Source organism: Giraffa tippelskirchi, chromosome 7 (genome assembly GCF_054371585.1).
Source record: "Giraffa tippelskirchi isolate mGirTip1 chromosome 7, T2T-mGirTip1v1.2.pri, whole genome shotgun sequence".
Classification (NCBI taxonomy): domain Eukaryota; kingdom Metazoa; phylum Chordata; class Mammalia; order Artiodactyla; family Giraffidae; genus Giraffa; species Giraffa tippelskirchi.
The window spans coordinates 106,834,557-106,849,725 of record NC_137281.1 but is presented as its reverse complement, the minus strand read 5'-3'; the positions used below and the strand labels follow the sequence as shown (position 1 = coordinate 106,849,725).

General features: G+C 37.8%; 2 protein-coding genes and 1 long non-coding RNA gene across 45 annotated transcripts in view; 1 reads left to right on the top strand and 2 right to left on the bottom strand.

Moving 5' to 3' along the window:
* The window catches only part of LOC145512814 (uncharacterized), a 40,700-nt gene extending 36,187 nt beyond the window's left edge, over positions 1 to 4,513 (top strand). Inside the window, exon 4 of the long non-coding RNA XR_014058812.1 lies at positions 1,969 to 4,513. This is a non-coding gene — a long non-coding RNA (uncharacterized LOC145512814). The remainder of the gene's footprint in view (positions 1 to 1,968) is intronic.
* The window catches only part of GNG2 (G protein subunit gamma 2), a 212,562-nt gene extending 202,085 nt beyond the window's left edge, over positions 1 to 10,477 (bottom strand). Inside the window, exon 1 of the mRNA XM_081507330.1 lies at positions 10,416 to 10,477. The gene's annotated coding sequence lies outside the window, so the exon portion shown is untranslated. The remainder of the gene's footprint in view (positions 1 to 10,415) is intronic.
* Positions 9,054 to 15,169, bottom strand: part of FRMD6 (FERM domain containing 6) — a 384,502-nt gene continuing 378,386 nt past the window's right edge. For 39 of the 43 annotated variants that reach the window (XM_081507304.1, XM_081507285.1, XM_081507281.1 and 36 more), the window contains one exon: positions 10,655 to 13,641. In XM_081507304.1, the coding sequence (XP_081363430.1) occupies positions 13,357 to 13,641 (285 nt within the window). In that variant the 3' untranslated portion in view covers positions 10,655 to 13,356. Of the gene's footprint in view, positions 10,568 to 10,654; positions 13,642 to 15,169 lie in introns of those variants that run through there. The other 4 variants (XM_081507320.1, XM_081507319.1, XM_081507321.1 and 1 more) reach the window with 1 other exon arrangement.

The window sequence follows — 15,169 nt, the reverse complement described above, 5'->3', positions numbered from 1 at the left end:
GCAAAAGTACAAAATAAAGCAGGAGCGAGGCTATTTATTTCAACAGTATTTGTAATGGCAAGACTAAAAACAATCCAAATGCTCATTAGAGAGGGATTGGTTGAATAAATTATGGTATAGCTGCCTAGTGAATTACTACTGCTGCTGCTGCTGCATTGCTTCAGTCGTGTCCGACTCTGTGCGACCCCATAGACGGCAGCCCCCCAGGCTCCACCGTCCCTGGGATTCTCCAGGCAAGAACACTGGAGTGGGTTGCCATTTCCTTCTCCAATGCATGAAAGGGAAAAGTGAAAGTGAAGTCACTCAGTTGTACCCGACTCCCAGCGACCCCATGGACCGCAGCCTACCAGGCTCCTCTGTCCATAGGATTTTCCAGGCAAGAGTACTGGAGTGGATTGCCATTGCCTTCTCCAGAATTACTACTATGTAATTATAAAAGGGTTTGAGGAAGATCGCTAATATTGCCTGGAGTTATCTCTAGGATATATTATGTGAAAGAGCAAGATGAGGACAGAGTGTACACAGTATGCTACTTTCTATGGAAGGAATGAGGTTGTGAACATATTTGTGTATTTATTTACATTTTCAAAAAATAATGGAAAGATAAACCAAAAACTAATAAAAGTTATTGCTAATGGAATGAAGGGAACCAGCTGGGTAGAGAGGGTACAGGAATGAAAGTTAGGACTTATCTGAATGCTTGTGGTTTATAGTTTGGAACCATTTAAACGTTTAATATAATTATGAAACAAAATGAGATCAAAAAGAAAAAAAACAACCCTTAAAACTGAAAACAAATGAACCTAACTATATTATGTTTGGGCCATGATCACACGAAGAATTATTTTTAGTATCTCTAAATCCTTGTATTTTGACTGTATATATCATCAGTGCACTATATCCTAGGAAGAGAAGAGCATCAAAGGAATCTTAAATTGCATTCAGTTATCTTATTATTAATAATTTGGTATTGTTATTTTACCACTATTCATAATAACATAAAATATATGTAATTATAACAATGTTAGAGAGCAAGATTTGCAGTAAGAGAAAAGATGCACAATTATAAAACCAAGTAAGTAGAAACTCTGTAATATGAAATTTGAACTAGAAATATCAGAATGGACTTATTTTTGAAATGCAGAAGTTTTTAATTTTGATGAAGTCCAATTTGTCAGATTTTTTCTTCTGTTTCTTGTGCTTTCAGGGTTGTATCTAAGAAATCATTGCTCAGTTCAAGGTCCCAAAGATTTATTCCTTTGTTTTCTAAGAATTCTATAATTTTAGCTCTTAAATTTAGATCTGTAATCCATTTTGAGTTAATTTTCATGTATGTTGTGAGGTAAACATTCAAATTCATCATCTGGCATATGGATATTCATTTGTTCCAGCACCATTTACTAAAAAGACTATTGTTTTCCCATTGAATTGTCTGTTATCGTTCTTAAAAATCAATTGGCCACAGATGTTTGGGTCTATTTCTAGACTCTCAATTCTATTTCATTGATCTAGATAGCCCTTATGCCAGTACCACTGTCCTGATTATAGTAGCTTTGCAGCAGCTTTGTCCTTTTTTCAAGATTGTTTTGGCTCTTGATTTTTTTGTGTTATCATAAGAATTTTAGGATCAGCTGGTTAACCTTTGTAAAAAAAAAAAGCTGGTATGTTTTGATAAGTTATTGCTTTGAATCTACAGATCAGTTTAGAGAGTATTGCCATCATAGTGATATTAAATCTTTCAATCTATGAAAGCAGGGTATCTTTCCATTTATTTAAACCTCTCAAAATTTTATTCAACAATGTTTTACGATTTTCAGTGTCCAAGTATTGCACTTTTTTGGTTAAATTTTTTCCTAGATTGCTTTTTTGTGCTATTGAGAATGAAATTTTTTTTAACTTATTTTTTTATTGAAGGATAATTGCTTTACAGAATTTTGTTCTTTTCTGTCAAACCTTAACATGAATCAGCCATAGGTATACGTATGCTGCTGCTGGTGCTGCTAAGTCGCTTCAGTCGTGTCCGACTCTGTGCGACCCCATGGACTGCAGCCTACCAGGCTCCTCCGTCTACGGGATTTTCCAGGTAAGAGTACTGGAGTGGGGTGCCATTGCCTTCTCTGGGGATCGAACCCAGGCCTCCTGAATTGGAAGTGCAGAATTTTAGCCACTGGACAAGCAGGGAAGTCCTCCCTCAGTTTTTAAAGCATTGTTCACTGGCTTCCAGTTTCCTGTGTTACTGTCGAAAACACTAATTTCATTATGTATCTGGATTCTTTACATATGACGATTTTCTTTTTCTCTCAGTCTTTTTCTCCCTTCTCTTGTTCTCTCCTTCTCCCATCCCCCTCTTTCTCTCTCTCCCTTCTTCCCTCCCTTTCTTCCTCCTTCTTGCCCTCCTTTTTTCCTAAAAAAAAAAAATCTATAATGTGTGGGGGCAGAGGGTATATGGGAAATCTCTGTACTTTCCCCTCAATTTTGTTGTTAACCTAAAACTCCCCCCACCCCAATAAAGTCAAACAAGGGTGAGGGAGGGAATATATGAATACTTTTAAGATCTTTTCTTTATCCCTAGTATTTAAAATTTTATGGTATGTCCTGGATTGGTCTTTATTACTTATTTTATGGGCATTCCTTGCATTTTTTTTTCCAGTTTGGAAATGCATATGTTTTGGTTCTGAAAATTTTTCTTTTAATTTTTCTTCACATATGTACATAAGCTATCTATTCATATGGATGCAGGTATGTTAACATCTATGATTGGATGTTTTTATTCTGCTTTCTGAGAGATTTACTTTATGTTCCAGCTCCCGTCATGGGAACATTTATTTTGGCTATCATATTTCAAAGAGCTCTTACAATTCTATGTCTAGTCTCATAGTTTTTTCCAATTTTCTGAGTGTAATATTTTCTCCCTCTCTGAGAATACTAGCAATACATTGTTTTTTTCCAGAAAAAAATCTCTGCAGTATCTCTGTTTGTTTTCTAAGAGTATGGACTTAAACAAAAAAAGCTAAGTCCCCGTTCCTACCTTGTCTTTAATCACTCTCATCTTCAGAGTTCCCCATAGTTTAGTTTGTTAGATGTTCTTCAAGGTCATTTTTCATGTGCTTAGTTAATTTAAACATGTACATATAATTACATACCTTGCCCTTTTCATGCTACACTAATGTGCTGCATTGTGCCTTTGTTTTCGTACTTAACATATGCTAAAGATCTTTTAATGTCTGTGCATCTATTTATTATTATAAACTATGTTAAAATAAAATTGTGCCAATATTTATTGACATTCATATCACATTATGTGTTTCTCTTTTCAAATCAAAACTGTTAAGTCTTATTTTAAAATGTTTTATTTCTATAGGATAAATATCTAGAAATAAGTGGCTGCGTTGTAAGTTAACTTTATTCAACATTGTCCTATAATGCTAGTTTATACTCCTGTAAAAAATTATGCAAGGATCTATTTCTTCACAGTCTTACAAATATTGGATATTATAAATTGTTTTAATTTTTGCCAATTTGGTCAGCTGATTTGCCAATAGCCAAAAAAAGACTAAAAGTATACTAATTAATGTTGGGTTACTTTGTTATTAGTAAGGTTGAACAACTTTTCATGTATTTATAATATTAGCTGTTTTTTAAAAATTTCTCCTTCTATGAATTTCCCAATAATATTTCCTCCATATTTCTACTGTTGCAATTTCTTATTGATTTATAGAAGCTTTTTATACTATAAATGCCAATTATTTGTTTGTTTTTAAAAAGCTGCAGATATTTTCTCCTTTGTCTTTCCTACCTTTAGGTGGTATACAGGAAAGTCTAAAAATATTTCTTTTTTAGAATATTTTTTCTTGTATTCAAATTTATCAACTTTTTTTTTGTGACTTGTGACTGTTGTGTTAACTTTAGGAATGCCTCTCCCACCCCAAGTGAATAAATAGATTTTTTTCTCCACTCTCTACTTTTATAGTTATTTTCAAATGCTAGAGAAGGAAATGGCAACCCACTCCAGTATTCTTGTCTGGAGAATTCCATGGACAGAGCAGCCTGGTGGCCTACAGTCCTTGGGATCCCAAAGAGTTGGACACGACCGAGTGACTAACACTTTCACTTTTAATACTTACCTCTTAATTGTTTTTGTGAATGATTCAAAAGAAATAGCAAATTTTTCTTTCACTAACTACTGAGTATCCTTTGGTATCCTATGATTTGAATCGCCACCTATTTTATACACTAAGTTCCTTTTTACAGATTGGCCCACTTGTAGCCTCTCTGTTCTAAATCTAGCCTCTCTGTTCTAAATTAGGGATTGGCAAACTACAGTCTGTGGGCTAAATCCAGCCTGCTGTCTGTTTTGTAAATAAAGTTTTATTGGAACACAGCCATGCTCATTTTTTTACATATTTTCTATGGCTGCTTTCACATTACAATGGAAGAGTTGAGTAATTACAACACAGACCATATGGCCCACAAAGCCTAAAATATTTATTTGATCTTTTACAAAAAAAAAAAAGCCAATCCTTGCATCAGTATTATCAATAACAGGACCTCTATTGTGTATTTTGCAGCTGGATCTTCTCACTGGGTCTGTATTTTGAAAAATTCTTGGCTATTCCTTACAAATGTGTTTGGGTGAATTTTACATTTAATTGATTATTGATGTGGTTGGGTTTAAGTCTACCAACTTTCTATTTGCTTTTTTTACTTGTCGTAGTAGTTCTTGGTCCCTTTTTTTCTTCTTTGTCTTCTTTTGGGTTTAGTAATTTTTATTATTCTATTTTATCTCTTATGCTTTTTTTTTTTTAGTGGTTGTTTTAGAGTTTATATGATATGCCTTTAGGCTATCATAATCAACCTTTAAATAATATTATATCATTTCAAGTACACTACAGTATAAGAAACTTGTAACAGTATGCTTTCATTTTTCTTCCCTGCCTGGTCTTTTTTACTATTACAGCCGTACAATTTACTTTTAATATGTGCTTTAAACCCCACACTACATCATTTTTACTTTTGCTTTTCAGTTCAGTTCAGTCGCTCAGTCGTATCTGACTCTTTGCGACCCCATGAATCGCAGCACGGCAGGCCACCCTGTCACCAACTCCTGGAGTCCACCCAAACCCATGTCCATTGAATCAGTGATGCCATCCAACCATCTCATCCTCTGTCGTCCTCTTCTCCTCCTGCCTTCAATCTTTCCCAACATCAGGGTCTTTTCAAATGAGTCATCTCTTCGCATCAAGTGGCTGAAGTATTGGAGTTTCAGCTTCAACATCAGTCCTTCCAATGAACACGAAGGACTGACTGCCTTTAGTATGGACTGGTTGGATCTCCTTGCAGTCCAAGGGATTCTCAAGAGTCTTCTCCAACACCACAGTTCAAAAGCATCAATTCTTTGGCGCTCAGCTTTCTTTATACTCCAACTCTCACATCCATACATGACCACTGGAAAAATCATAGCCTTGACTAGATGGACCTTTGTTGGCAAAGTAATGTCTCTGCTTTTTAATATGCTATCTAGGTTGGTCTAACTTTCCTTCCAAGGAGTAAGTGTCTTTTAATTTCCTGGCTGCAATCACCATCTGCAGTGATTTTGGAGCCGAGAAAAATAAAGTCTGACACTGTTTCCCCATCTATTTGCCATGAAGTGATGGGACCAGATGCCATGATCTTAGTTTTCTGAATGTTGAGCTTTAAGCCACCTTTTTCACTCTCCTCTTTCACTTTCATCAAGAGGCTCTTTAGTTCTTCTTCACTTTCTGCCATAAGGGTGGTGTCATCTGCATATCTGAGGTTATTGATATTTCTCCCAACAATCTTGATTCCAGCTTGTGCTTCATCCAGCCCAGCATTTTACATGATGTATTCTGCATATAAGTTAAATAAGTAGGGTGATAATATACAGCCTTGATGTACTCCTGTTCCTATTTGGAACCAGTCTGTTGTTCCATATCCAGTTCTAACTGTTGCTTCCTGACCTACATACAGATTTCTCAAGAGGCAGGTCAGGTGGTCTGGTATTCCCATCTCTTTAAAAGAATTTTCCACAGTGTATTGTGATCCACACAGTCAAAGGCTTTGGCATAGTCAATGAAGCAGAAATAGATGTTTTTCTGGAACTCTCTTGCTTTTTCGATGATCCAGTGAATGTTGGCAATTTGATCTCTGGCTCCTCTGCTTTTTCTAAAACCAGCTTGAACATCTGGAAGTTCACGGTTCACGTATTGCTGAAGCCTGGCTTGGAGAATTTTAAGCATTACTAGCGTGTGAGATGAGTGGAACTTTTGCTTTAAATCATCAATTATTTTAACATTTTTCAATTATCAATTATTTTCAATTATCTTTTTAGATCTAAATGTGAAAAATTGTGTTTTATATTTAACCACATATTTACCATTTCTGGGGCTCTTCATTCTTTGTGCAGATAAAATTTTTCATCTGATATATTCCTTTTGCCCCAAAGACTTCTATTAACATTTTTTGTGCAGATCAGCTGGTATTGAATTATTTCATCATCTGTAAGCCTGAAAAAGTTTTAGTTTCATCTTTGAAAGAGACTTTGCTGGGTATAGACTTCTAAGTTGACAGTACTTTTCTTTCAAAATTGAAAAAGGCTTGCTTTTTATGCTTTGTTAGGAGGGCCAGAACAACCTTTAGTCTTGGAAAATACCCTTCTGAGTACTTTATAAGATGCCCCACATATCGCAAGGTTTTTTCACTCTAGCTGGTGGGACAAACTATTTCTGGTCCTATATAAGAAGACGGTTTAGTCGCTTTCCCATAGTGCTTCCGTCATGTGCACATGCTGATCAGTGCTCAGCTGCAAACTTGAGGGGATCCCTCTGCAAATCTCTAGAGCATGCTCTCTCTCCTTCCCTCTCCTGCTCTGTACAGCTCTCTCTTCTCTTGTACTCTGTCCAGAGTAATTCTAGTTACCTTAGCATTCCCAAATTCTCCACTCTGCCTTCTCAGGGAGACCACTCCTCCCTCACTGTGGTTCAGAAACGCTCTCCAGGCAGTAAGCTGGGGTAGTGATAAGGTTCGTCTGTTTCTCCTTTGGGGGCTTTATTCTACTGCATTATCTATTGTTGAATGTTTAAGAAACATTTATATGCCTTTGGTAGGTTTTTATCTGTTTAAGGTAAGAGGGTAAAACAGGTTCCAATTATTCCATTATGGTTAGAATGTTTCATTTGGGATTTGATTGGAATTGATGGGAAAAATCGACACAGATTATTGAGTTCTTCCTTTTAGGAACATGATATATTATTTAGGCCTTCTTTTAATTTCTCCAATGGATTTTATGGTCTTCCACATTTATATTGATGTTGCATTTAAAGGTCCCAGTATAGACTCCCTGTCTTCTCTCTTATAGCACCTTGTTAATACCCTGTAGCAAATAAGGGATAGAGTCTAAGAAGACCAGGGGCTTCTGCTTTGCAAAGAAGCTCTTACACTGACCCACTTCCTCCCATGCCTGTAGATCAGAAGAGAGCCTGTGACCTGATCTTAGAGTTGGCCTCAATCCAGCTGACTCTTTCATGACGGCAGGTGAGGGTTGAGCAGCTTGAGAATGGAGCCTGGGGTATGCATGAGAAAACACTAGAATCATGCCTAATGCAACCCGAGGGAGAAACTGGCTTAGAGTTGCTCCATTTTGGCATGGTTTGCCTGAAGCTTGCTTCTACTTTTATGTATAGTTGGGCATGAATGTACTCTGAGAAGAACCTGAGGACTCAACTTTTGGTCTACTGGGGGTGCTATCATCTCTGGTTGTGGGGTCACTCCACCTGCCTTGTTTATACACTGAGCCTCTCCTTTGATAGATAGTTCCTTATGCACAGAAAATAAATCATCTCTAATAATATTTCTAGGATAAACAGGCATTTGTGGGCTAATTATGGAAGTTGGGGATGTTTATTCTAAATATCAAACAACAAATTTAGGAGCAAACTTGGAATGTAATTCCTTCCTAAGCTAGGAACTATCTCCTCCTATGAAATCCACCTCTTGCCATAATGACAGTAATAAATTGAAGAGACCTTAACTGACTACAGCTGACACCAGATGGGTAAACACCCATCCTAAATAATGAGTTGGTTCATTATATCTGTGCCATGTTTATAGACTTTTGATTAATTTCTTGAGTGTATATAACTCCATCACCTGCATTGGCTCATAGCATCTAAGCAGGATGTTTCAGAGCACAGGCTGCTCCATTAAGTCACAATATATGATGCAAGAATCAAAGGGTTGGGTGGAATTCAGCTTACTATTTTCATTACACCTCTGTGTGGGGATCAACTTGTATAAAGCATCAGAGAAATGGTGAGGCAAATAAAAGAGTGAAAGGGAGGAGATTTTAAAATATTTTCCTGGTATTCATATAACCTCCACCCTCATACTTAGTCAGACCATATGTATATAACACCCAGGGCTCTAGAATGTGGGTGCATTCACTTTCTGAAATGGGTTCAGTACTTCACTTGAACACAGGTTCACTCCTTGACAGCTATGTTGGCAAAAAGAAATCAATGTTGCTCGCACAAAATGCAACACACCTGGACACACTGGAGACCTAACCCATCCCAAGTGGGGGTCAGAGTTCAGGAGCAGGTAACTGGTTGGTCCATGTTGCTTGGGCTTATCTATAGACCACTGGGTTGCAACCCTAATGCACATTAGCATCACTTGCAGAACTTTTAGCAGCACCATGCCCACCCTAGACCAAATAAATCAGCAGCTCTGGTCTGGGCCCCAGGCGTTGTTCTCCAGGTCATTCTAATGTGCAATCAAGGCTGAGAACCACTGCTGGAGACTAGAGAAGTTGAAGCCATTGTGCCAATTTTCAAAGTATTCATGCAGAGTAGATTTTAGTTCATCATATAAAGCAGTAATTAACTCTACAGTCCTCTCAAGATTATTGCCAAGTATGGCAAAATTGCCTGTTTCTCCAGTTTTTAGCTTTGGAGGTGACAGCTCTGGGTGTGTGTGAGAGAGGGACAGAGAGAAAGAAAATTCTGCTATTCTGCTTCCTACATAGCTTTTGAATCTTTTCTTTTTCCAGCCTGCTGCCACATTCTTATTTCAAATCCTCATCTTCTCCCTAGTCTCCACTTCTACCTGCACTGTTTCCATTATTTCTCTCAAACTTCGGACATGTTTCTTTCTTCTTATAAACCCCTCCAGTTGCTCCCTGCTGTGCAAACACTCAAGTGTCTTCATCTGGGTATCCAAAGCCTCTCTCATGTAGGCTGAAGGGTGATTACTCGAGTTAAAGGGTCCCTCGCAGGTCCCTGAATGAGCACTGCTGTCTCCAGCTTCTAAGCCCCTGCCTGGACAGCTTGCACCTCACCCATTCTGCCAGAAGTCTCCATTCAAGGCTCTTCTGAATACATCTCTGCTCTTCCCACCTCCCACTCCCATCTCCAAGGTCTTCACCGTCTGTGCCAAGCAATGTCTGATTAAGCCTTATGTATGTTTGGCCGACAGTGGGTGCTCAAAAAAAAAAAAAGTTTGTGAACAAATAAATTCCATTTATCACATTATCGAAATTGTAATTTTGTGCTTCCTATTAGATTCTGAGTTTTCTCTAAGTGGGTAACATGGTGTATGCAGTAAAAAAAAAAAAAGCAAAGCTTTTGGAGACAAATTTAGGTTGAAAACTTTTCTCTATCTCTTACTACCTACAGGATCGGGCAAACTGAACCATTTCCTCAGCTGCAAAATGTGGGTGACAACACCTTGAAGGGTTGTGAGGATTAGATATGTGTGTAATATCAGACACACAGACAGTGCCCATATATTTTCTCCTCTTGCCTCCAACTTACAATTTTCCAGATATGCTGCAAAGTTCACGAATGACACCCAACTGGAAAGTTTGTTTTTGTACTGTTTGCTTCAAAATGATCAAATGGCTCAATTATACAGAAATTAAATGTTTGTTAGAAGATTTGAGAACCCTACTCTCTCCCACCCTAGTCATCAGGGGCATATTATACCCATTACTGTATTTAATCCGCAACAGTCCTGTGAATTATTCCTGTTTTATAGCCAAGAAAGCTGGAGCAAAGACAAGACACTGGATTCTCCTTTAGGAGGTAAGACAGGCTTTACAGAATCCTGTCTATTGATTCTAAGCTCTGGGCTCTATGCTTTACGCCATGCTACCCTCACATTCGATCTGTGAATGCATGCTTTTAAATGCAACCACTCATTTTACTGAAACTAGAACACTCCAATAATGACTGTTGAATGGGCAAAAGTTCATGTAGTTATTTTAAAAAAATGAAAATAAAGAAGTAGAGACCTTTAAGCCCCACACTTTGGGACTGGATAGTGGTTGACTGCCACACCCTTGAGCCTCGGAACCTTGTTTCCTTCATCTCTAAATTGAGAAGAATAACAGTACCTGCCTTATGGGAATACGAGGATTCAACAGTTAACACATGAGCTTCTGACACACGTGGAGCAGGCTCTGGCACCCGGCAGGGCTTGGCATCAGCTATTGGCATCAACACAAGGGCTACTTTGCTCAGAATTCTATCAGGTTGTCCTTAAACGTGCTCTATTATAGGAAAGAAGAACATAAAGAGAACAGTCACTCTTGCATAATGGAGAACTCTAATAATAATTTTTAAAAAGGCACTTCAAAGACAAATAAAAAGTAACTTTATTGACTGCTAATCTTACCATGAAGTCCTTATAAGAATAATTACAAAATAATGCAGTTTTTTAAAACACACTTTTGGTATCATCTTAACATGATGATCCTTTCACAGAAAGGATTATTTACAATTTATGCAGATATAAAGTTCATTGTTGCAGATACAAATGCAGACGTGTAGAGGCAATATATACCAAACTGGTATACTGACTAGCAATGGATATTAACAAATGCAGAATAAATATCAGGTTTATACTTTTCCTTTATTTTTTAAAACAATTTCCAAATATAAAATGTAGATATTCAAATGGATTTTCATATACATATATATAATTCTGCCGCAGTGGATCAAAAAGCAAAAATATGTCCTTAGCATGTCTCATTTTTGAAAACCCACAAGACTATTCATAAATCCAATTAGAAAGAGGGTGTGCAAAACCACTAACGATGCTGGCAAAACCCTAAAGACCTGATTCTGTTTGAAGTAGATAGAAAATAAAAGTATAAAGCATTATGTACTTAATTAAATATATTTTTTTTGATGTTTAAACAAGAAATACTAAGAGCTAAGGAAATACACCACATTTATGATCTGGGCTTTTTAGGGTCAAAGTTCATCAGAATTTGTCTCTTAAGCATCTATAAGAAATGGTGGATTATTTAATGACTTACAAGTAATAGTCATTAGATGATCCTTTCATACCTTTTATCCTTTTATATACAAAGATTGAGATACTTTAATACATTCTGACATCTGAAACTTTGGTTCTTTCAAACATTTGATAAAAGCAAAATAATTTCCTGACTATAGCACTCCATAGAAATGTTTTTCCTTTTAAAGTGTCAAGTTAAACCAAGTTGACCAGGCTTGTGTGTACCCACTGCCCTTTCATATCACAGGGGGGGAAAATGTGAGGGGCAACACAGCTAGAGCTTGTTTTCATTCTCCATGTGTTTATAATACTGACCCCCATCCATGGGGAACACTATAGGTTCTGCTGTACCCTAAGTCTATTTCTTTGTTACCTGAAAACTTAATTTTGTATAAAAATATGACTGTTTCTTTAGAAAATAATATAGTTTTTTTAATAAAACTTGGTAGATAGAAAAAATGGTATATCAAAATATGGTAAACAAATGTTGTAAATATAGGAAATCATTAAAAACATCTCGTAGAAAGACATTGTGCTAAAGTACTTTCCTGAAGTGCGAGCAACACTGTTACTGTACATCTGAAGGTGAGTAAGTTCACTTTCCTGACTTGATTTTATTATATATCCTAACAGCAGTGGCAGTAACTGTCCTAAAAATGGCCTTTTCTCAAACACTAACATTTTCTGTATACGTCAAAGTTAATGAAAAAGAGATCCTTGGGATTGGTGGTTTTCAATCCTGTTACATACTAGCTCCATCTGGAAACTTCAAAAGAAAAGGCAATTTTCACCTGGGTCTCACCGCAAGACACTGATTTAATTCATCTGAGGTGGTACCCAGACATTTTTAGTTTTTTCAAAGCTCCCCAGATAATTCCATGATGCAACTAGGGTTGAGAACTATGGCAAAAGACACATGAGAAAATAGTCATTCTTAACTGTGTATCTATCAACTGATTGTCTGTAGGCATCATTCATTCAGTGACACCAAACAGCATTATCCTCTGTACCAAACAAGAAAGACCATGTATGTAAGATAGACATGGGAGCTGTCTTTCATAGGTGAAAAGGTGGTAAGCTTCAGACACATATAAACACACAATCTTACGTATTTATATATGTATAACATATATGTATAGTTGGGGTATTTTGGTTAAGCAGAAACCAACATTACCATAATTTATTCTTGATTAAAAAAAAACAAACCACCAAGTATAAACATATTCTAAGACGTTTCTACAGTTTTAACAGAAATTAGTTTTGGAAACTCCACAAAATTCATTATGGCATGAACACACGCGATCTGTTACTTGGACAAGGGACTTGGCTGAGTCCTAGAGCTTTCTGGAAGAGGAGGAGGACGTGGCACTGACCAGCGTGAAGCAATCACAGGCCTCACCACACCGTCTTTTGGTTATTGCTTGATTCACATCTTGTTGACCCTGGGCTGCACTTCTGTGATGACGCATCTTTGGCATGCTGGAACCGCTTCATTCCTGTTCACTTTGGGACAGCCCCAGCAGGGATGCAATGGCTATGACTGGGCAACTGTCTCTCTCTTAAAAGATGAGAGCCTCTTTTCTCTCTCTCCTCCCTCAAATCACCAGCATTTCATGAGGAAGTGGTAGGAAAAAAAAAACATACAAGCAAACAAAGAAACACAACAACATCTTTCACATGATAGAAAAAAGAAAGTGATGTTACACGTAATTGAACTGGAAAACAAAACAATGAACGCACACACTGCAGTCTGATATCCTGAAGGTTTGGTAACCAGTAAAGCACATTTCCTTTCAAAATATCAGTGAACTTCCGGGCACTTGTCTTGCTGTACATTCTCTGTAGTCCTTTTCCTCCCGTGTAATACTTAAAGTGCAACTGTCCCACGGCTTTTATTTCCATCACAACTATTATAAAGAAAGAGATATGTCTGGGGTGAAGAAAATATGGCACAAGTAATAGGTAAAGAAAGAACCCATGGCTTTCACAGCCTCTAGCAAGCAGCAGGCTGTCCAGACAGCTGCACGCAGAGGTCCTTTAAACAACAAACTCTGGAACTTCATCATGGGTGAGATCCAGAGAGAAGTATTTGCTGGTTCTTTTGACTGGAAAAGCATCTTGGATGTTGACACACTGCTGAGCCAAGCAGCTGCTGCAGTAGAGGCCTTCCTCATCCAGTTCATGGCCACACCCAAAGGTGTAACTCTGAGCAGTGTCCTGACACAGTCCTGCAATGCGCAAGAAGTCCTTCTGGTACAGTCTGATGTCATCGAGGCTCAAGCTATGTCGATCGGTGGAGGTCTTTGGTTTTCGACATATAGTCTACAAGACAAGGGAAGGTTGAAACGACTTTAACAGTATAGACTAATGTGAAAGTTCAGCACTCTGTGCCCTGCACAGAGAAAAGCTGCCAAATCAGAGAATGTTAAGGAATCCTTAGCTGTTAGAGGGTGGCTTCCAATCTGTGCTTTCTGGGCCCTGAAGCCCTGTGAGGAAAAAATGCTACTACCACCAATAATAGTAGCTAACATTTCCTGAGCCATTATTATGTGCTAGGCCCTAGGAACTCAATGATCTTCCCCACCCACTCCGTAGAATAACTCAAGGCTCAGAGAAGTCAATGCAACATGAATCCAACTGTCTCCAGCATCTCAGAAACCAAGCAGTTCTCCTAAAATCAGGTTGCAGAGGTAAACCTATTGTTTCTTTGCTTTTCCATGAGGATATGGCAATTCAGCATAGCAACACTCTTGTGCTGAGGTCTGTTATTCTTTTTTTTCTTTCTTTTAAATTAGTTTATTTTCTATTTTTTAACTTTACAATATTGTATTGGTTTTGCCATACATTGACATGAATCCACCATGGGTGTACATGTTTTCCCCTTCCAGAACCCCCCTTCCACCTCCCTCCCCCTCCCATCCCTCCGGGTCATCCCGGTGCACCAGCCCCGAGCACCCTGTATCATGCAGTGAACCTGGACTGGCGATTCGTTTAATTCTTTTAATTATTTTAATTATTATTCTTTTATTATGTTATTCTTTTAGTATGTTATTCTTTTTTATTTATTTTTTAATAAATATTTTTAATAAATATTTTATTTATTATTTAATGTGTTATTCTTTTACTATGAGATGGGAAAACAAACCAATTACTACTCAAGAAACACAGTTTAAAAAGCTATTTTTTTTAAAAAAAGCTAGAATTCTTGGGTATAAAAATAACATGAAGTGTTCTTGGTGTAGAAAAGGTTGGGAGGCAGCCCCAGGATGAAGAGGTGGCTCCTAAACACTGCAAGAAGTTGTACTCTGCCAAATGCTGCACACAGCAGGTGACAGACTTTCCAAATTCATTATCCTCAGAGGTGTTACTGGCTGAAAATATAAGCAGGTTAAAAAATGGTTCCAATAATTACATGAATAGAAGATCTTTAATGGGTTACTTATGGAAATAAACCGTTACAGCTCTAACCTACTTTTGCTGCTGCAACCACAAAGGCCAGCCTTGTTAGAATAAGATACCACTTTTGCTACCAGCAGGAGAGAACTGAGTCTGAGCCCAACAACATTTTACTTGGAATTGCCATATCTGAGAGCCCCCCAAAGGTGATGATCCTCGTACTGATGGTGTCTTCTGAGGATCTACCAAAACTTCACACAGAATTCATCAGGTCATCGCCACAAAGCGTCAAGGCAGGCACCCATCCCCCCATCTCATGTGTGTAGAATCTGATCCTTAGCTGTGCCCCACAAATGTTCATGTAAGAGCAAACACTGAGTGGCAGGGGTGGGGTGCAAACCAAGGCAGTTTGACCCTGGAGCTTATACTCCTAATCATCATGCTAATGTACAGC